The sequence below is a fragment of the Monodon monoceros genome, unplaced genomic scaffold (genome assembly GCF_005190385.1).
Source record: "Monodon monoceros isolate NGI ecotype Baffin Bay Population unplaced genomic scaffold, NGI_Narwhal_1 Super_Scaffold_5, whole genome shotgun sequence".
Lineage (NCBI taxonomy): Eukaryota > Metazoa > Chordata > Mammalia > Artiodactyla > Monodontidae > Monodon > Monodon monoceros.
In genome coordinates, this window is record NW_021703782.1 from 58565799 (window position 1) to 58589422 (window position 23624).

Here is a 23624-nt window from a genome sequence, read left to right on the forward strand (position 1 = left end):
ATTATATGGCTGGATTTGACATGTGTTAATTATTTGGAAGAATATGCTCTAGATTTTCTATAAGTATATATTAATAAAACTTTGAAGATTTATTTTCCCCATTTTTTTTCCTGCAGGTATTTGAAAATGCAATAGATCCTGGAGCTGTAGCAGACATTTTAGAAAGTAGGTACTCCCCCCTTCACCCCCAACAAAAGAGAGAGAGACTATTGTGTATATGTAATTCACAGATATAAAATTCTATTTTCTAAGTTGTGATACTTCCACATTTACCCCATATTTATGTTCAAGATAGTCTGTGTAAAATTTCAATCATGTCATTGATTCAATTACAAACCCTTTTCTAGATATGTATGGCATTTACTGGATGGTATGATTATGTTTGTTTTATTACAATTAAATGGTTTTTGTATCTTAACAGAGTTGTTTAACCATCACCATAATCAATTTTAGAACATTTTCATCACCATGGAAAGAAACCCTATACCCATTCTTCCTCATCCCTTCCAGCCCTAGGAAACTACTGACTAATCTTTCTGCCTCTATAGATTTGCGTATTCTGGATATTTCATATATATGGAATTATATAATATGTGGTCATTTGTAACTGGACTCTTTCATTTAGCATAATGTTTTCAAGATTCTTCCTTGCTATAGAATGTGTCAAGATTTCACTTCTTTTTATGTCCAAATAATGTCCCATTTTATGGATAAACCACATTTTGTTTATCCATTCATCAGATGATGGACATCTGGATTATTTTTGCTTTGGTGCTATGATGAATAATGCTGCTATAAATATTTGTGTACAAGTTTTTTTTGTAAACATGTTTTTATTTCTGTTGGGTGTATGCCTAGGAGTGGACTTGCTGGGTCATGTGGTAACTCAGTTTAATTTTTTGAGGAATTTCCAGATTACACCAAAGGAGTTGTATCATTTTACATTCCACCAGCAATATATGAGATTTGATTTCTCCACATCCTGGCCAACACTTGTTATTATTTATCCTTTTGATTGGTAGCCATCCTTGTGGATATGAAGTGGTATCTCGTGGGTTTGATTTGCATTTCCCTGATAGCTAATGATGTTGAGTATTTTTTCATGTGCTTATTGGCCATTTGTATATCTTATTTGGAGAAGTGTCTCTTCGGATCCTCTTCCTATATTTTAATTGGGTTTTTATTATTGAGTTGTAAGTTCTTTATATATTATAGATATAACTTTCATATCAGATGTATGATTGACAAATACTTTCTCCCATTCTTTGGACTATCTTTTTGCTTTCTTAATGGTGTTCTCTGAAACACAAACGTTTTTAATTTTGATGAATTATATTTTATCTATTTTTCTTTTGTTACTTCTGCCTTTGATGTCATAACTAAGAAACCATTGTGTAATTCAAGTCAAAGATTTATGTCTGTATTTTCTTCTAAGAGTTTTATCATTTTAGCTCTTACATTTAAGTCTATAATACATATTGAGTTGATTTTTGTAAATGGCATGAGCTAAGGGTCCAATTTCATTCTTTTGCATCTGGATATCCAGTTGTCTCAGCACCATTGTTACTAAGAGTAGTTTTCCCCCATTGAATGGTCATGGCACTCTTGTTGAAAATCAATTGACTGTAAATGTGAGGTGTTTTATTGGGGGAGGGGGGTCTCAATTCTATTCCATTGATTCATAAATCTATCATTATTACAGTGCCACACTATTTTGATTATTGTAGCTTTATAGAAAGTTTTAAAATCAGGAAGTGTGAGTCCTCCAACTTAGTTCTTCTCTTTCAAGCCTGTTTTTGCTATTTGGGTTCCCTTAGTTTGCCATACGAATTTTAGGATCAGCTTGTCTGTTTCTGCAAAGAAGCCAGCTAGGATGTTGATAGGCAATGATAGATTGCATTGAACCTGTAGATCAGTTTGGAGAATATTGCCATCTAAACAATATTAAGTCTTCCAATTCATGACATGCCACGTGGTGAGAATTAATTGAGTGTAAGGAATTTAGAGACTGAGATAGCTTAAGCGCTTTACATTACCATTGGGGTGATGGTTGGAAAAGATATAGTCCTTCTTCTTGTTTGGAAAACCCAAAATTATGGGGTGTCTTGGCTTTTAAGTTTCTTGGCATTTAATATTCTGTCCTCATGTATTAATGTTTTTCATAAATCTACAAAGGGAGAATTTTTTTATTTTTTTGTATATATTTTTTATTGTATATATATTTTTTCAGCTTTATTTGAGGATATAATTGACATACAACATTGTGTAAGTTTAAGGTAACAGCATGTTGATTTGATACTCAGATATTTTGCAAAATGATTATTACAGTAGTGTTAGCTTACACCTCTAGCACGTTACATAATTACCATTTCTTTTTTGTGGTGAGAACATTTAAGATCTACTTTCTTAGTAACTTTCAACTACAGTATTAACTATAATCACCATTATTGTCTATATTAAAATGTTTTTCTAATATGTTGTGGAAATTATCTTTACTGATTTTTTATTGTTATACCATTTGTATTTTAAATTACTTTCAATATTTAAATTTTATTCTTGGCCTTATAGACACTGAACATGGGCTCACTATTTTTTTTTTTTTTTTTTTGCTGTACGCGGGCCTCTCACTGTTGTGGCCTCTCCCATTGTGGAGCACAGGCTCTGGACGCGCAAGCTCAGCGGCCATGGCTCACGGGCCCAGCCGCTCTGCAGCACGTGGGATCCTCCCGGACCAGGGCACAAACCCATGTCCCCTGCATCTGCAGGCAGACTCTCAACCACTGCGCCACCAGGGAAGCCCTCGCTATTTTTTTTTTAACATCTTTATTGGAGTATAATTGCTTTACAATGGTGTGTTAGTTTCTGCTTTATAACAAAATGAATCAGCTATACCTATAAATATATCCCCATATCCCCTTCCTCTTGTGTCTCCCTCCCACCCTCCCTATCCCACCCCTCTAGGTGGTCACAAAGCACCGAGCTGCTCTCCCTGTGCTATGTGGCTGCTTCCCACTAGCTATCTATTTTACATTTGGTAGTATATATAAGTCCATGCCACTCTCTCACTTCGTCTCAGCTTACCCTTCCCCCTCCCCATGTCCTCAAGTCCATTCTCTACGTCTGCATCTTTATTCCTGTCCTGCCTCTAGGTTCTTCAGAACATTTTTATTTTTATTTTTTTTAGATTCCATATATATGTGTTAGCATGAGGTATGTGTTTTTCTCTTTCTGACTTACTTCACTCTGTATGACAGACTCTAGGTCCATTCACCTCACTACAAATAACTCAATTTCATTTCTTTTTATGGCTGAGTAATATTCCATTGTATATATGTGCCACATCTTCTTTATCCATTCATCTGTCGATGGACACTTAGGTTGCTTCCATGTCCTGGCTATTGTAAATAGAGCTGCAGTGAACATTGTGGTACATGACTCTTGTTGAATTATGGTTTTCCCAGGGTATATGCCCAGTAGTGGGATTGCTGGGTCATATGGTAGTTCTATTTTTAGTTTTTTAAGGAACCTCCATACTGTTCTCCATAGTGGCTGTATCAATTTACATTCCCACCAACAGTGCAAGAGGGTTCCCTTTTCTCTACACCCTATCCGGCATTTACTGTTTGTAGATTTTTTGTTGATGGCCATTCTGACTGGTGTGAGGTGATACCTCATTGTAGTTTTGATTTGTATTTCTCTAATGATTAATGATGTTGAGCATCCTTTCATGTGTTTGTTGGCAATCTGTATATCTTCTTTGGGCTCACTATTTCTAAATATATTTTGAACTCAGGAAATATAAAAAAAATGTTGTTTTATGTCTAATTTATATAGTCATATAGCATACTGTTTTAAACAAGATAAGCTTTTATAGGTTGATGGATAACAGTTGTATTTTGAATTTTTTAAATGAACAGTAGTATATTGTTATTTCCGTGATTTATGAATACATCTTTAAGAGAGAAAGTATCATATTTTGTCAATATTTTTCAGGAGACAAAATGCTATGTTTTTTTTTGTTTGTTTGTTTGTTTTAAATGCTATGTTTATAACTCAGTTATTCTCACCCCATGCCCCTAATTTACTGGGTCTAGAAATACCTGAATCATTGTTGGTATGCCACTTACTATCAGTAGTAGTAATGTAAATGGGGTGTTATGGCAGTTTTAAACTTAGTAATTAACGAAAAACTCTGACAGTATTCTAAAGTATTAATATCTCATTTTTCCTTTTTAGGCTTTCTAACCAGGTTTGAGTTAATACAGCTAGTGCCTCCAGGTAATGTGCCAATAAATGAATTTCTAAATTAGTTTAATTTAAATTTAAAAGGATTTTGGCATGACAAAATGGGGACTGGCATTTAAAAGCTGTGCTTTATATAACACATGCTGTTTACCCCCACCAGTCTGTTGAGTTTTGCCCACTTTCAGAAGAGTAACTTTATGGGTTTGAAAAAGCAGTAAGCATAGCTTAAACAGGTTCTTTGACCTTCCATTTTTTCATAATTTTATCTAATAATCATCAGCTGCTTTTGTGCTGGAATGAGAGTTCAGTAGTTGTGACTATATGGCTTGCAAAGCCTAAAATATTTATTCTCTGGCCCTTGCAGGAAAAGTTTGAGACCTCTGTGCTGGAATCATGGGACTTTAGGAGGAAACGGTTCTGTGATGACTTTGTTTTGTGTTATGCAAGAGACCTGAGCTAGTGAGAGCAAGTAGGAACTGCCACCTGGTGACACCACTTCTCAGAGTTTCTCAATATGGCTGATTATCTGGTGATTTTAGAGTCTGCGTGTATGTGTGTGTGTGCATGTGAGAGAGAGAGAGAGAGAGAGAGAGAGAGAGAGAGAGAGGATACCTAAAACTCAGAAACATTTCTAATACTCTTCTCATATTTGCTAACATAAGCTTTGCCCTTTCCCTTCCCAGCTTCACAGTTTTAACTTGTAAAAAGCATCCCCAAATGCTGAGGAAACCTTTATTTATATTTTGGTGAACATGTTTCTTGCTATTTCTCTGTGGTTAGAAGAACACATGGATATGGAATTTTTACATAAATAATGTCACATACATTTTCTTCTCTTACTAACTTCCCCAATTATATGTTACTGTTATACTGTAATTTTTAAAAACAGATCGAAAAGCATTATTTTTGGTAAAATGAAGAATTTCATGAATTTACTTATGTGTTTTTATAGGTCTATAAAAAGTCTGTAAATAATATTTGGGGTTTTACTATTTCACTCTACATTGTTACCTGTAGGTAACTTATTTGTCATTTTCAATAGGTATGTATTTTCCATAGTGTTTTTACCAATCTTAAATTGATATTGCTGCTCATTAGGATTTCTTTGTCTTTCATATATTTATAACAATTATTTTTTCTCTTGATATATTTGTAAAGAATAGAATTGCTAGATTGAACCATATCTTATAACCTGAGAGTAAACTGATCCCCAGCAAGTTTCCATTATTTCTACTGCATTCAGCACTGTATAGAGTGCCTGTTCCCCATATCCTAGCTAATGCTGGATGCTATCATTTGGATTTTTTGTGTTTATAAAGTGTGTAATAATTCTTTAAAATATATTTCACCATATTTTCCGGTCCCTTCTTTTTAGATATGATTTGTGACAACCTTAACATTTTAAATTTACTTCAGAAATTTTCTATTTTCCCATATTATAATTTGTTTTCTTTCTTTCCTTCTGTATAGTATGACTGTCAGTGTCCTTTGATTACTTGTGGAGTGATGTCTGCATATTAACATTGCATTTTGGTATAAATTCCTGATATTTTCACCAAAGTTTTAAATCAGTTATGCTTAACACATATGTATTTCCCCTGTTTTGTTGCATTATTTTGATATTTTATTGTGTGAAACTTTCTTTTTCTTAAGAAAGCATAGGAGGGGATTCCCTGGTGGCGCAGTGGTTGGGAGTCCACCTGCCGATGCAGGGGTACGCGGGTTCGTGACCCGGTCCGGGAAGATCCCATATGCCGCGGAGCAGATGGGCCTGTGAGCCATGGCCGCTGGGCCGGCGCGATTGGAGCCTGTGCTCAGCAGGAGGCCCACATACTGCAAAAAAAAAAAAAAAAAAAAAGAAAGCATAGGAGAAGGAAGGTGAGTCTGGTAGATGCCTCAGCTAAAGCAGAGGTGGCTGTGGAGGCTTTTATGAGGATCATGGCCCTGCCTACTGTGGCTGCTCTGCAGCAGGTCAAGGGCCCCAGTGGAGTGGAGTGGACCCAGTAGTCTGTAGTTCTTTCTTCTGCTGCTGAGTTTGTTGGCAGAGGCATGTCCTGAAAACAGATAAGACCCCCACTCTCGGTGGGTCTAGGGATGGACACACTTGTATATGTCAGTGCTTTCTTAGGTAGGCAGAACAGAGGGAAGATCAGAGATGCCTCCTACCTGCTTTTCAGAAATTCTCACTGAATGTTTTTTAGCCTAAAAGTAACAGGCTAAAATCAGGGCATTGAGTTTTCTTCCATAATTTTTTTTTTTTTTTTTTGGCGGTACGTGGGCCTCTCACTGTTGTGGCCTCTCCTGTTGCGGAGCACAGGCTCCGGACACGCAGGCTCAGTGGCCATGGCTCACGGGCCCAGCCGCTACACAGCATGTGGGATCCTCCCGGACTGGGACACGAACCCGTGTCCCCTGCATCGGCAGGCGGACTCTCAACCACTGTGCCACCAGGGAAGCCCCATTCCATAAGTTTTTTATTTGACCCAATTTTATGTTCAAACGTATGTCACTGTTAACTGGCAAGTTATATTTTAGTATGCTAACAAAATAGAAGCAGGACCATTTTGATCTTATTTAATTTTTCGTGAGTTAAAAAGATTACCCAATATCTATAATAAATATCCTCACTGTAAAAATTGTAAATAACAAAATAATATAAAACGAAAAGTAAAAATTCACATTCTTCAACAACCTCTGACAATAATTACAATTAACAATTTGTTGTATATCTTTCTTAGGCCTTTTATAATGCATTTAGTGTATTCAACCAATTCTGAAATATATAGACATATACACAAACACACACTCACATATATATACATAAATATTAAATATGTCTAATATTTAGTATATGTATATTTCATGTATATATGTATATATATAGATTGAATGTATATTTCCTGCAACTTTTTAAAATTGGGTATATTTTTGACTGCCAGTTTTTTTTTTACTTGACCGGAAATCCACCTGTCAGAAGGTTGCAAGAATGGTTCAAAATTGTGATGACTGGAGAATACTGAAGCTGGGTGCATGCTTACAGGTTATAACTCAGAAGTTAATCAGATACAAAGTGGGGGCTTTATTGTACTTGTCTTCCTTTTGTCTACAATCCTTCAATTTCAGATTGTAATTTTAGTGGAATTAAACTTGAATTGCTTGATATAATTAATTTTGTTTAGCTTCAGATGCATTACAGATTGATCCATTAATTTGTCCAACATATGTTTAGTGAAGGTGTACTTAGAAAATGCCCTACACTGTGCCATTTCCTGGTGGTATGCCAGTGGCACCAGGTACAGAGTGGTGATGGTGAGCCGCCTTGATCTGCTGGTTCTTGATACTAGCTAATTAAGTAAAAATTATTTGCTTAAAGTCTCAAGTGGACTGTGCTGTGGGGTCCCATGGGCCACATTTAGGTTCTCAGGGAACAATTCTTCTTTGGCCGAATTGTTACCTTTTCATTTTGTTGTAGATATTACTGTATTTGATATTGTTTCATAGCACTTTCAAACACACTTACTATAATCAAAAGACATATTATGACCATTAAGTTTGTGATACAAGTACCTCAGATTTGCATACAGCTTTACTTCTAAAGAATGAAGAGATCCAATGATTTGGCTTAGAAGTAATAAAGACTCCTCTGGGTCTTCAGTTTACGAAGATGGGAAAAAGCAAATAGACACAGGAGGGCAGCATAATTCTGTTTGACAGTGAGCTTGGTGCTTTTTTTTTATTGACCTCTTACACAGAAACTTCTACTTTGGGATAAGTCATGTATATTCAGTCCAGCTGTAAAATGCTCTTTTTTAGTGGGCACCCATTCCGTGAATCAGAGCTTGATTTTTTTTTTAATTAATTTATTTTTGGCTGCGTTGGGTCTTCATTGCTGCTCGCAGGCGTTCTTTAGTTGCGGTGAGTGGGGGCTACTCTTTGTTGTGGTGTGCGGGCTTCTCATTGCGGTGGCTTCTCTTGTTGCGGAGCGCGGGCTCTAGGCACGTGGGCTCAGTAATTGTGGCTCACGGGCTCTAGAGTGCGGGCTCAGTAGTTGTGGCACACGGGCTTAGTTGCTCCGCAGCATATGGAATCTTCCCGGACCAGGGCTCGAACCCGTGTCCCCTGCATTGGCAGGTGGATTCTTAATGACTGCACTACCAGGGAAGCCCCAGAGCTTGATTTTATACTTCATAGTGATGTTTACTAGGCATCAGCAAGGAAAGAACTCCTGCCTCAGATGATCTGGTTTTGAATTCCTGCTTTGCCATTTGGCATCATGACAAGTGTCTTCAACTCTCAGAGCCTCATTTATCTGTGAAGAAGGAATCAAGTGAGACTCCATATGGGGAAGCAAGCTGTCAATTCTGATATGCTCTCTAAATATTAGATGTTTCTAGAAGCAGTATCGTTATTAAAATTATTATTTCTCTTGAAGTCTCATTTGTTTCCTTTTTCAGGGAGAAGTTTTTCACTAATGGCATTGACGATGTCCCTGTCTGTGCCGTTAGCCTATTAAGAACACCAAGCTCTTTCAGGCATTTTACTTGGCTTATGAGACTTGCTCAGCCTGTGCACATGTTTATTTATTATTTATAACCTAGGCTCTTGCTGTAACATCCCCTTGGTGTGCTGACATTTTCACACTGGGTGGTAGTTTGGATCTTTAGAAAATGACCAAACCAGAGAGATAGAATTGAGAAGCTTCACAACCTTCTGTTTCTCTAAGCCTATTTCAGTTTCTTTTTTATTCCAGTGATTCCAAAGATAGCAGATAACTCACTTCCAATTCTCGGACCTCTCATTTTTATCTTAATTCTTGCTAAATGTATGAATAGTAAGTAATAGCTATCATTTTGGATGCAGTGACGAGAACTAGCCAAAAACATATGAAAGGAAAAAGGAAAAGCCCACTGTGTAGAGCATCATACCAGGTGTTTGTTCCCAATAGGAACATACGATCGGAAACACACGATGTTTGTGCAGACCAGCGTAGTGTGGGGAGCACTGCTGAGCTGGTATCACAGATCATGGAATGTATGATGCTAATTAAGTTAAGAATCTCAAGGTGAGATTATCCTGGATTTAGAGTGAGCCCTAAATCCAGTACCTTTTTTAAAATATATGTATAAATTTATTTATTTAATTTTTTGCTGTGTTGGTTCTTTGTTGCCGCATGCGGGCTTTCTTTAGTTGCGGCAAGCTAGGGCTACTGTTCGTTACGGTGTGCGGGTTTCTCATTGAGGTGTTTTCTCTTGTTGTGGAGCACAGGCTCTAGGCGGGCTTCAGTAGTTGCAGCATGCGGGCTCAGTAGTTGTGGCACACGGGCTTAGTTGCTCTGTGGCATGTGGGATCTTCCCAGACCAGGGATTGAACCTATGTGCCCTGCATTGACAGGCAGATTCTTAACCACTGCGCCACCAGGGAAGTCCAAAGACGGACAAATCTTTAGGGTAGAGATGACCTCGGTGTGTTTGAGGGACAGCAAGAAGGGCAGGAGGGATGCTATGGAATGACCAAGGAGGAGAGTGATAATAAAGGAAGTAGGAGAGGTGATTAGAGGCCTGACTATACAGAGCCTTAAAGGCTAGGATAAGATGCTTAGATTTTATTCTAATATGATGGCAAGCCTATTGGAAGGTTTAACCACGTGAAAGTCACAATCTGATGTAACCTCACAGTGTGTAGGGAATAGATTTGAGTTCAGGAAGAATGGAAGCAGGGAGACCAGCTAGGAGGTCATGGCAGCAGTCCAGGAGAGAGGAGGGTGGGGGCTTGGACCATGGTGGTAGCTGTAATAATAGAGAGAAGGGAACAAAATTTAGATTTATTTTGGAGATATAGTCAACAGAACTTGCTAATGGATTGATGTAAGGAGTGAGAGTGGAATCAAGGATAAATCCTAGATTTTTGGCTTGAGTAACTAGTACTGGTTCCTCTGATGGGAAGGTAGAGGAGAGCTGATTTGTGGAAAAAAGTCAAGAGTTCTATTTTGGACCTGTTATTTTGGAGATACTATAAGACACTTAAGGTGAAACTTGAAAGATGAATAGAATTTCAGCAGGATGGGGAGGAAGAAAGGATGTTTTGTAAGAAATAGCATAAGCTGAGGAAGTGCAGAGCAGACGAGGGAAAGACACATCATCAGTCCTTTGTGGCTGGAGCGTGTCTGAGAAGGGAAGAAGAGAAAGAAATATGATGAAAAATGTAGAACACATTCTTTTTGCACTTTGATCCTTGTTAGAATCCAAACATTCATATTAAATGGAATAAGTAGGAAGAAATTAATCCATCATATTATTTGATGTAAGGTCAGTTATTTTCTACAGTTGATGCACCAAAATATACCCTCATCAGAATTCTTCAGACAAATAAAATAGGAGTCACAAAACAGTAAAGTTGAGACAGGCTGGGACCTGGGACCCTTTGCTACAATGCCTGCACCTGGACACATCTATCCTCCAGCAACGAAATACAAAGAAACTATATGGGACTAAAAATAACTGCGTGCATGGGTAGTTGGGGCAAATTCTGGACAAAAGATACAAAGAGACCAAAAAACCCACCTGCCACTTCTGAAGAGACTGGAGCAAAAACAGGGTGTCGGGGAGCAAATGCAGGGTCCTGAGCATGCCGCCTGCACTCAATACACCCCACTGGAGGGGTGGGCAAAACACCTAAGCCACCCTCTGGCCTGATCCCTGGACACACCCCTACCCTCACCCCCTTATAAGGAACCAGCTCGTCTGGCGTCTGGGACCCAGCAAGCAAGGGAAACATTTGTTTTTGCTCCCACCTGAGGTCGCAGGGGCCCCAATAAAGCCTTGCCTGAGTTTCTTATCTGGCCTCTAGTCAATTGCTATTGATTGGGGAAGGCCAGGAACCCTGGTCAGTATCAAAGCTACCTCACTGACTACAGTTAATTTTTTGGTGGTGCTCTGTACAGGGGCCACTCTTGGTCCAAACCACTTGTATAGCACCTGTTTTGTAGAAGGCACCTTCTCCATCATTTAGCTCAGTGATTCTTAATCATATTACACCCAAGATGATCTTTTGGTAATGAGTATTTCATACTATCTCTTTTACCATACTGAAATAATATTCACAGTTAATATAACCAATTATATAGGTCACTGCAAAAAATATATAGTATTCCAGCCATAATATAAAGGAGAAATACAAAGGAAAATGATTTAAAATAAAATGACATGTATACTAATATGTAGATGTTGAGCAAAATGTAATATTTGGATGTGATATGATTTTCAAAATGCCAAAAGGGTCTTGGTAAATATCCAAACAAAGCAAAGTACAGTTGTTCCTTAATTTACCTGGTACCTGTATTCCTGAAAATTCAGTGTATTTTTAAGTTGTACAAAAAAATGCTTTGTGTTTATATGTAACAGTTAGATTCCAGGCTCAGATAACTATAAAAAGTTTTCTTGCCTGAAAGAATGTCTGGTAGGGTGTTAAATAGTCGAGCAGGTGTGTCTTGAGCATTGCAGGATACCTTGAACTTTGGTTCCTGCCTGTGAAATTTCTCCACAAATTTCCAAAATGTCCCTGGGTTTGTTACCAGTACTGCTGAGAACCACAGCTCTGGCTGTTCTCTGAGCCATTGGGATGCTGACATTCCTACATCACAGAACACATGGAACCCTAGTCTACACTGTAACCTTTGAGTGAACAGGGCATTGTCTGCCTGTTCTATCCCTAGGACCTGGCCCACGGTATGTCCTTACAAAACATTTGTCTCCTTAGAAAACATTTGTCGATGTTGGATGGAAAGAGATGGATGGACAGATTTTCCCTTTTGTTCTATTTTGTGGAGCAACCCTTTAGGTAGTCTTTTTCTCTGCAGTGACTTGGGAAGGCTTTTAAAAATTATGCATGAGACAAAAAGTAGTAGAAGTCGTTGCCTCTTGAATAACAGGTGCTGTGATCAAAATGTCTATTTTTATCTGAGTGCCGTCTCTGCCATCACTTGTCTAAGCTTTTATTTTGTTGAACTCAGGGTTGTAGATACATCATTTTCAGAACATAAATCTGCTTATGCCTTTTTTCCTTTGTTTCTAGCGTGGCAAGAGTTGGCCTATTATGAAGAAAACACGCGGGACTTTCTCTTCCCTGTACCCAGGCTGACACCTTCGTACCCTGGGCTGTGTAGGGAGGTGCTCATGAAGACAGTTGAAGGTTTTCCGGTAAGTGATCTGTGCCCAGCTGGGCTTCTGTTGGGAGAGGAATTCTCAGGACCTGAACATTTTCTTCCTGACAGGACCAGTTTGTGGGCAGATCACTTCATCTTGGTTAGTGCCCCTGATGTTCTCTTCAGCAGCCCTGATTAGGTGCCCCACTCAAAATAATAAATGATACCGATTCCCACTATTGATCTGAGATGTGGGAGTCTTTTTTTTTTTTTTTCATTAAATACATTCATTTTCGCTTTCTTCCCACATCGAAATACTCGAAGTAACCAACATTACTGTGGATTGCCCTGGTTCCTGTAGGAGTACCATATTTTAGCACCATTTATAAGAATACAGATCAAGGCATTTTTCATTATATAAAAGGTCTTAAGTACAAAAAAATTATTTTAAAGTTCAAAATTAGGCTTAAACACCCCTGGTTACTGGGGAAAAGATTGCCGAGACTGTGGTTATCTCCAGCCCCGTATCCTTTCCTTGGATTACCCATGTTTTGGCGAGTTCACCCCTGTGCCACAGCTACACTCAGGAAATTAACAAGAATGAGATAAAGCTCTGGTCAGTGTTCTCCCTCACTATTAATGAGCATTCAAAATATGGAAATATACAGATGGCCATAAAGGCCTGGTGACAGAGATATACGTAATAAATGGCTTGTTGATATGACTTTTCACTACAATTGTCTATTATCTCCAGGCTTAACGACCACTCTGTATAGTTCAATTATACTTACTAACCCATCCCACCATTCCCAGTAATAAATTCCAATTTACCATGAAAAAAAAAGCAAATGGCACAGCTCACCTTCACCCTCCCAAATGTGGCCAGGTCTCAGGCTGTGGGACCTTGCATACTTAAGGACGTCACTTTGTGACTGCAGGCCCGTGAGCAGGCACATTCATACACACGCATACATTCCTTCTGGTCATGGCCGAGCCTACCTTGCTCCTACTGCTACTGCTACCAAGGGTGGGAGCAGCCAAACCAGTTTAGTTTTGTGCTTCTCATGGCTCCAAGTTATTAACTGGATCACACAGGTATTAATCATCAGCTGCCCATGTCTTTTTTTTTTGGCCTCTCACTGCTGTGGCCTCTCCGGTTGCGGAGCACAGGCTCCGGACGCGCAGGCTCAGCGGCCATGGCTCACGGGCCCAGCCGCTCCGCGGCACGTGGGATCCTCCCAGACCGGGGCACGAACCCGTGTCCCCTGCATCGGCAGGTGGACTCTCAACCACTGCGCCACCAGGGAAGCCCCTGCCCATGTCTTAATTCACTGCATAACTCAGCACTGGCTCCCTGATCTCTCCAGCCACTCAGAAGAGATCACCGAGGTTTTCCGAAAGAGTTAAGCATTACATAGTCTTCTTCTGTTAAATAGGCAACTTAAACTTTAGAAAAAGGAATTTGCAGAATCCAGGCACCGAAGTCTTCCACTGGTTCAGACTTTTATCCTTGTATAACGTAAGCCATGGAGATCTGTCAGGCATGAGATGTGGGAGTCTTATCTAACCATTCTAAGTCACTGCTATATTCACACCATCACATAGTTATAAAAAGGTTTCTTCTTTCACCTCTTTTTTTAATTAAAAATTTTTTAATTGAAATATAGTTGATTTACAGTGTTGTGTTAGTTTCTGGTGTATAGCAAAGTGATTCAGTTATATATATATAATTATTCAGTTTTATATATATTATATATAATATGTTATTATTTATATATATTATATATAATAATGTGTTATTATTTATATATATTCTTTTTCAGATTCTTTTCCATTATGGTTTATTACAGGATTTTTTTTGAATTAATTAATTTTATTTATTATCTGCTGGGTTGGGTCTTCGCTGCCGTGCATAGGCTTTCTCTACTTGCGGCGAGCGGGGGCTACTCTTCATGGCGGTGTGTGTGCTTCTCACTGCAGTGGCTTCTCTTGTTGCAGAGCACGGGCTCTAGGCACACAGGCTTCGGTAGTTGTGACACGTGGGCTCAGTAGTTGTGGCTCGCGGGCTCTAGAACACAGGCTCAGTAGTTGTGGTGCACGGGCTTAGTTGCTCTGCGGCATGTGGGATCTTCCCGGACCAGGGCTGGAACCCGTGTCCCCTGCATTGGCAGGCAGTCTTAACCACTGTGCCACCAGGGAAATCCCTATTACAGGATACTGAATATAGTTCCCTGTGCTATATATAGTAGGACCTTGTTGTTTATCTATTCTATATGTAGCAGTTTGTATCAGCTAATTCCAAACTCCTAATTTATCCCTCCCCCACCCCCTTTCCCCTCTGGTAACCATAAATTTGTTTTTGTGTCTGTTTTTTCATCTCCTCTTAATGCAGACTAACTGAAAGATTTAATATCCGTTTATTTAATCATAGCTATTGTTTTAGTAATAATAATAGTAAAATAGAGTAGTGATAGTAATAATGCTACCTCTCACTTATTTTGTGCTTGGGTTTTTTCATGTGATATCTTATTTTCCTCATAACAGTTCTTAAGTCAGCCAAGGCAGATATTATTGTCTCTACTTAATGGAGGGGAAACTGTCAGAGGTTCACAGACTGATATTATTGAAGGATCTTAAAAGATACAGCAGTTATTTAGTTGATTATCTAACTGTTTGGGGGGCATTATCTGAACCCAAATTCAAAATATTCATTTTGATGGTATCTGGGATGATTTTTAACACTGCAGAAACTCTGACAATTTTCTTTACTTTTATGTCACTTGGATGACCTCTGTTTTAAGGGCCACATCCTTGTGAATTATAAAAAGCATACTTAATACTCAACTTTTCTGTTACTGCCCCATGAATCACCATTATTATAATTTAATAAAGTGTTATTGTCTCCATTTTGTTGAGAGTACTGTGCAGAATACATAACATGCAGGACCCCTGTTTCTAGGATGTTTATGATGACAGGACTTCTAGTTCTAATACTTCAAACAGCAGGCATTCATCAAAAGTTCTCCTAATCTGAATTCCTAATGAGCATAAGCCCTCCAATAATCTTTGAAGGTTTGGTGAATATCACTGACATTTTTTTTTCTCAGAGATGTTCTTTGTGTATCACTTATACCCATGGTACTTGTGAGATGCTTGTCTTTATTATGTTGAGTTATTGGGATTTTGCTCTTCAGAAGCAAAAAGGGATAAAAACTAGTGAGCATTAGGTGGGAGATACTCTTTATATTAACTTTGGTTTGCCCAAGTTTTCTATTAAATAAAATCTATCTACAAACACTGGGCTGGTATCCAGCTAAGTATCAAGACAAGAAGAAACACACTTTCTCATATTTTCCCAAATGTTATCTTTGTTTAACTTTATGGGCATAAGTAGGGAGAAGAACCTATGGAAGTTGTGTTTGTAGTTATTCATAAATGCAGGTAATCATAAGTGAAAGAGCTTTAAAACTGCAGGGAAAGATCTTCATGCATTAGAGGTAAAGTATCAATTCTTACAATGAAGTTAATGAAAGTATACGTTAAACAATTTGTAAAAAGATAGAGGAGCTCAATTTCTGTATGTTCTATAAAGCAAAATAAAACCAATTGCTGAAGCTTTACTAATAGCTGACATTCATTGCATGTTCGCTAGATGCCAGGCACTGTGCTGAGCTCCTTACATGGATGATCTTGTTCAATCCTCCTTAACCCTGCAAGGTGGCTACTATTATTTTCCTCATCTTAGGCATGGGGAAGCTGGCATGGAGAATTTATCAAAGGTACTCAGAGTCACAGACTTGGTGAGCAATGGAGCAGGGATTCTCATGCTGGCCTGTCGGGCTTCGAAGTTTGCACTCGGTCACTGCATGATGCTAAATCTCTCATGTTTATTTCAGCCCAGGGTCCAATTTCTTTTCATTAATGTTGTAGGATATGAGAATAAATGACATGTGCGGGTCAGGCAAATCATTCACTTCATTTATTTTCTCTTCTTAGTTCATTAAGAATTAGATTTATTTCCTCCAATAAAGTGTGACTTTTTCTTTGTACTTCCATATTTTATTTCATTTCACTTGTTATGCTAACAGCCTTTTTTGCCTCCTTTTCCTGCTGAGGTCAAGAATTCTGAGGAGGGGAATATAATCTGTTTTTTGTTAGGTAAAGGCTGAATTTGTAAATTAAGCAGAAACAGTATTTTTTTAATTATTAATTTTTAGTTAATAATTTCCATTTTTCTTTAGTGCAGTGATTCTAGGAAAATCCTACTGTTAAATACATTTATTGACCTAACCATCATCACCACCATCCCGTTGCTGAGGGGATTGCACAAGATAGAGCCTGTAAATTTCAGCTCTAAACTGTTATGCTAAAATCAGTACTTCTATGAAAAATACCTTCCTCCGTATTGTCTGGAAGTCACTGCCAGGAGTGGAGGTCAAATAGGTGAACAAGATGGTGTTACAGGCTGTGGATTCCTTACTGGTAGGGGACCCTCCTCGTCTTCTCCAGGCAAAGTGGAGCTGCATGTATAGCGGTTACATGTGGACTCAGGTGGTCTGGGTTCAAGCCCAGTTTTGTCACTGAATGACTGTGTGATTTTGGGTAAATTACTTAGTCTCCATGTACCTTAGTTTCTTCATCTGTAAAATGGGACTGGTAATAGTTCTTCCCTTATAGGGTTATTAGAAGGGTTAAATGAGGTAATATATGTATAGTCTTTAGCATAATATCTGGTGTATAGTTAAGTGCACAATAATGTGAGCTGTTATATTTTATTAAACTGTCATTCAATGGTTAATACTACTTCTCCATGAGGCATTAAGAAGACTACACCAGTCTGTGGCTTAAGAGATAACTTGTTCAGGCTCAGGCAGCTGGGCCGCTGGGGACCTGGGGCTTCGCGCACCCATGAGGTTTTGGATTTCCACCAGTGGTGCTGTGGATCCCGAAACTCCCCTTCCCCCACCCTCTTCTTCATGTGGGCAGTCTTGATAACTGGAGGTGAGGCTGTGCCGGCCATGTTATTGTGCATTCTTTATGGAACGCCACCTCCCCGCCGCCCCCCCCCCGCCCCAATTATTCAACTCTGTGCAGCAACTGGGCTCTTGTGTTTATAAGCCCAGAAATCTTGAGTCACCAGTCCGGGCCTAACACTCTTATGGGCGTACTATGCATTCTAGAGGCAAAAAAAAAAGAGGAGGGGGAGCTGAGGAGGTAGGTTGTGCCTGTGAGGACCTGTTCTGTAGACAAGATGAATGTACAGGACTGAATGTGCATCGGAATGAATGAATGCACAGGAATCGAGCTGACTAGTTCATCCATGAAGCCCCCTGAGAGGTAGCATGAGGTAATGGAAAGAGGATGGGTTTTGCTGTCCAACAGAGTTTCAGCTCTTGGCTCTACTGATCCCCAGCTGTGTGACACTGGACAGACTAACCTCTTCAAGCCTGTTCCCTCACATTTAAAGTGGGATATAATTGTCGACTACATAGGTTGTATGAGGATTAAATGAGATCGCACATGTGAAAGCCTCTAGGAGCACCTGGTACCTGTCTAAACATACAGTGCATGTTGGTTCCTTTTCCCTCTAGGGCTTCGGCCGATGCAAATTCTTCTTGCAGGTACTTGGAGTATGTTATATAAGTGAAATGAGCTGTTAGCAACTGGAGGGAGAAGTCACTATGGGTGTGCCTGGAGGGGAGAGGGTGAGGCCAGGCTTCAAGAGACAGGTAGGATTTGGATTGGCAACAAGAAGAAAGGGAAAGTGTCCCCAGAACAAAGGGGTACCTGGCCAGGCGGTGTTCTCTGGGGGAGAGGAGAGCAAAGGGTCATGTTCAGAGGGGCTGCAGGTAACTGGATGGGGTCAATTGGAGACAGTGTAATTCAGCTCCAAGTCCTATACCTGTTTTGACGTTTACAAGACATGTGACCTTGGGAAAATTGCTTAATATCTCTTTCTGCCTCAGTTTTTTTTAAAGAAAAATAATTGTATTTTTTAAATATACAGTAAAATTGACTTTTTTGATACACAGTTCTATGAATTTAACACATGTATAGATTTGTGAAACCACCATCATAATCAGGATACAGAACAGTTCCATCACTCCCCAAATCTCCCTCATGCTATCTCTTTATAGACACATCCTCTGCCATAATCCACTAATCTGTTCTCTGTCATTAAAACTTTGTTTCCTCTTGAGAATGTCACATAAATGGAATCACATAGTCTGTAACCACTCAAGACTGGCTTCTTTCACGTAGAACAATGTTTTTAAGATTCATCCATGTAGTTGTGTGTATCAGTAACTTGTTCCTTGTTATTACTGAGTAGATTCCATTATATAGATATACCATAGTTTATTCACCTATGAAGAACATTAGAGTTGTTTCAAGTTTTTGTCCAGTTCTCAGTTTTATCATTTATAAAGTGGGTTGACGTTAATAACTGTACTTTCCTTATAGCACTATGAGAATTAAGTAGGATAGGGTATATGTATGTGTATGTATATATATGTGTATGTATGTATATATATATATATATATGTATGTATCACCATGTTTTAGATAGGATGGTACCGAGCAGAAAAAGAAGTATTGATCAATGAAACAAAATGAAGAGTTTGGAAATGAGTATAAATATTTTGTATGAGATATAAAGCATGTTTTCAAAGCAGGTAGGTAGGGAAGGAGAACTTCTATCCATCCCTCCCCCTAGGTAATCTCATTCAGTTCCATGGTCCAGTGTTTTAAATAGAGTAGCTAACTGTGGGGACACAAGTTGCAATGCCTGGATTCAATTACCAGCTCTGCCAGTACTAGCTGGACAAGTTGCTTAAATTCTCTGTACCTTAGCTTACACATCTACAAAGTGGAGATACTACTGGCACCAACCTCACAGGGTTGTTGTGAGGGTTAGATGAGTTAATATATGCAAAGCCCTTTGGTTGGGCTCTGGCACATAATATGTAGTATTATATGTGTTTAGCTATTCTTATTATGTATGTATTTTATTTTCAGCTTTGTTGGTGTATAATTGACAAAACCTGTATATATTTAAGGTATACACCTTTATTTTTGTATATACATTGTAAAATAATTGCCACAATCAAGCTAATTTTTTTTTTTTTTTTTTTGGCCGTGCTGTGTGGCTTGTGGGATCTTAGTTCCCTGACCAGGGATGGAACCTGGGCCCCGACAGTGAAAGTGCCAAGTCCTAACCACTGGACTGCCAGGGAATTCCCACAATCAAGCTAATTAACATATCCATCATTTAACATTGTAAACTGTTGTTTTTGTTCTTTTTTGTGGTGAAAATACTTAACATCCACCCTTTCAGAAGATTTCAAATATAAAATATGGTATTGTTAACTGTTGTCACATTGCTGTACATTCCACTTCTAGAATATGTTCATCTTGCCTAACTGAAACATCTCCCCTAACCTCTAACATCTCCCCATTTCCCCCATCCTCCAGCTCCTGGCAACCAGCTCTCTATTAGCTGTTTCTATGAATTTGTTTCAGATTGCACATATAAGTGAGACATGCAGTATTTGCCTTTCTGTGTCTTGTTTATTTCACTTAGTATAGGGTCCTCTGGTTTCTTCTATGTTGTCACAAATGGCAGGATCTTCTTCTTTTGAAAGGCTGAATAATATTTCACTGTATATATATTCGTTATGTATGTATTTTAGATAATGTGTGTAGATTATGCCAACTACAGAAAAGAGCATTTAGGTTCTCGGATGATTTCAAGTTAGGATAGGATGAGCAAAGACCCTCTTTCCATTTTATTTGTTTCTTTTATGCTGTTTTATTTTCAGGGCATTGCTCCCAAAATAGAGTTTTCTACGAGGACAGCCATCAGAGAACCTGTGTTTCTGCATAGAAACAGATTTCTTGTAAGTATAATCGAGAATCCAGTGATAGAAATGTTAGAAATTTTCTCCACAAATTTAAAGAATTTCAGCCTAAACTCGGTTTACCAAGTTTAGATGCAACTGGACAAACAGAAACCTGGAAACTTATTACTAGGTTTGAATTTCCATAGTCAAACTGTTTGTTCAGCCTGTCACATTAGAGTGAGTATGTTTGGCATGTATTCATCATGGCATAATTGGTGGAACAGAATGATCCAGAAGCTACGATCACAAGCTTGATGTGTCGTTTAGTTAGCTTTTGTTGTTGTTGTTCCATGACTTTTACTCTTGATTTTATCAACAGTAGTGTTTCCTTCTTTCCTGCGCTGAGGCTGAAGCTCAGAGTTGTATTTGTGGGCCACCTTTGGTAACAGTGAGGGTCTTGGGGCATCCATGAGCACTACCTTCATTTTACTCTCTTGTTCAGCCCTAATTTCCCCTTCACCCTGATTTCTTTCTGTTTTTGTTTTACCTTATTGTCCATAATTTTGCAACCATGTAAAATCGTTTCTAAAATGATATAGAGAGTTAATGAATATAGTTTGTAGACCTCATCTGGAGTCCTAGAAAATGCCTTGAAAATGTGGGCTTTGGGTTAAGAGATACTGAATGAGAAGGGTCACTAATCTGTGCAAGTCCGTTGGTCCCCTGGGCACCCTAACTCATAAATGGGAAGCCAGTGGTTAATTTTCAGGAAGGCATTAGCTGCTTTTTAGTCTCTCCTTATTTACCCACTGTTTTCTCCAATCTGTTTAAGTGTGCACAGTGATCTTTCAGTTCATTATTCTTTTTCTTCTACTCCACCATTTTAATCTTGTTTTAATCTCCTAATATAGGTCTTCCTATATTAACTTTTTTAAGTGTTAACTTTTAAAAATAATAGCTTTCATTGTTTTCCTATAACAAAAGTATCCCATTTATTTTATACAATTAGAAAATACAGATAAGAAAAAAGGACAAAATAAAAATTACCTGTTATTCTTACTATCTAGAGATGAGCATGACTACTTTTTTGAATATATTCTTCTGTACACACACACATATACACATATTGTTTTAATTTTAGAAGATTAGGACCATACTACAATAATGATATTATTTCATATCATATTTTCACTTTGAATGTCATGAACGTGTTCTCATGTCCTTAAGTATGCTTAAGCCAGGCAATTTTTCATGGCTTCATACTATGCCATTGTACAGAAGTACCATAATTTTTGGCAATTCATTTTTCTGTTGTTGGGTACTAAGCTGATATATTAGTCAGGGTCCAGTCTGGAAAACAAACCATACCTGTTACTTTAACAGAAAGATTTAATGTAAAAAAAAAAAAGGGCTAAACGAGGGTTGGAGGACTGAAAGGAAATGGGGAACAGTGAAGTGATGGAGATAGTAACTACAGGAAGCAGCTTCCACCTCTAGCATTGGGGGACCAAAGGGAAGAGGTTGGATCATCAAGAACATAGAAATTGGAGGAAGAAACCCCATAGAAAGGGCACCCAGACATGTGGGGAGGGGCTGCTCTCCCGGGTGTTTCCTCATGATTTCAGAGGGGAGACTCTGATGAGCTGGGACTCAGATCTCTAAGGAGGGACACTGCTCATTGCTGCTGTCCCAGGAGCTTGGAGGAAGGATCCTGTGGGTCTAGACTCAAATCTCTGAGCAAGGGGCTCTCTGGCCACCTGGTGCTGTGAGGCTAGTTTTGGATTATGGTAGGAAAAAACTATAAACTGGAGCCATTTGCTGCTGTCAAGGTGAAGAATGGTTGCTGGGGTGATGCTGACAAGAACAGAATGCAAAACTGGAAGTCCCCAGTCCCTTCCTCCTCCTCTAGTCTTACGGTCTCCCTCTAGCGCCCTCTAGTGGTGGAGCCTAACAAAACAGCTGGAAAAACCGAAGGGGGTTTGCAGAGTGCCAGGTCCGGTATCATAAAGCTGAGTGTAGAAAGGTGGGTTTGGAGCTGAAAGGAAAGTGCTTACTCACCAATATAGTTGGTTTCTAATTTTTGAAATGTTCTAAGAATTTCTGTAGCTATACATATAGCCATAATTATTTCTCTATAATAAATTCCTTGAAGTGAAATTGCTGGACCCAAGTTTATGCCAAATTCTCTCTCTCTCTCTCTCTCTCTCTCACTATATTTCTACATCTGTCAATCATCTGTCTATGATGGGGTGGGGGTGGGGGTGTCTGATACTTTCCAACTTTCTCATAATGCAAATAAATCTCACTGCTAATAGTTGAAATATACTAGTGATACTAACCTGACCTGAAGAAAAATTTTAAAATGCCCTTCCTTAAGTTCATGTTTTATAAATCTGAGATGTTCAATCTTCTACCTTAGTTAAAGTTCAATTAAACACAGTTATATTCTGATTGAGTTTTCTTCTTTAAAAATATTGTTTCTTTTTTGGGTTTTCAGGAAGAAAGATGTAAGTCACGAAGGCCTTTATCCACATCAAATGGACCAAAATTCCACTTAAGTAGTATAAAGATGAAACCAAGGGAGAGTAATCTTGACAGACTGCCCCAAGGCATGCAGTCCCGGCCGCCCTCTCCATATTTCACCAGGCGTTTCTTTCAGGACCAGCCAGCTCAACTGAATCTTGGAGATAGTTTCAAAATACCTGGAGAAAGCAAACCTCCATTTGTAGTAAGACATGTGAGCCTAAAATTATTTTTCACAGTCCTTTGGAATGGTGAGGGTGTGAATGAGGGTGGAATAAAGGAAGGTTGGACCATGAAAACAAATGGGTAAGTAAATAAATAGAGGAAATTCAAATTGAATGACAGCTATGATTAAATTATGTTCACTTCCTAGAGTCATTGTCAGGAAAGATGTCTTATGCAGAAGACTTGCTTAGTAAATGTCTGCCATCCCTGTTTTTAATTTCTGAAGATTATTAATAGAGAGTGTTATCTACATATGATAACCTGCCACTGTCCAGAAGAATCAATGAACTGTCAGTGGTAGAAGATGCATATCAAAGGGTGGCATATACTCTGTACCTATCTGAAACCAAAGCCTCATCTGTTTTAAGAAAACTGGTTTGAGTTTTCTTAGTGAGGTTGTTGCTTAATGGCCACACTTTTAAGAGCAGGAAACATATGTCTGCAGGAAGATGCAATGATGTGCCACAGTCAAAGCCCTTAATTAAAGTTATTTTAGATTTAGCCCTCAGGAAATAGTAGGCAAATTTAATCACACTTGTTCTCATAGTCTCAAGATTTTTTGACTACTATAAAAGTAAAGGAAAATGTAGAAGAGTTCAAGACAAAAATTGCCCACAGGTTCACCAGAATAATAAAATCATTGTTTAATT

General features: G+C 38.7%; 1 protein-coding gene across 5 annotated transcripts in view; it reads left to right on the forward strand.

Moving 5' to 3' along the window:
- Positions 1 to 23624, forward strand: part of SPATA6L (spermatogenesis associated 6 like) — a 58788-nt gene that overhangs the window by 16713 nt on the left and 18451 nt on the right. For 2 of the 5 annotated variants that reach the window (XM_029203892.1, XM_029203895.1), the window contains 5 exons: positions 117 to 165; positions 4237 to 4278; positions 12316 to 12440; positions 20206 to 20283; positions 22724 to 22963. In XM_029203892.1, the coding sequence (XP_029059725.1) occupies positions 117 to 165; positions 4237 to 4278; positions 12316 to 12440; positions 20206 to 20283; positions 22724 to 22963 (534 nt within the window). Of the gene's footprint in view, positions 1 to 116; positions 166 to 4236; positions 4279 to 6094; positions 6124 to 9188; positions 9308 to 12020; positions 12441 to 20205; positions 20284 to 22723; positions 22964 to 23624 lie in introns of those variants that run through there. The other 3 variants (XM_029203893.1, XM_029203894.1, XM_029203891.1) reach the window with 3 other exon arrangements.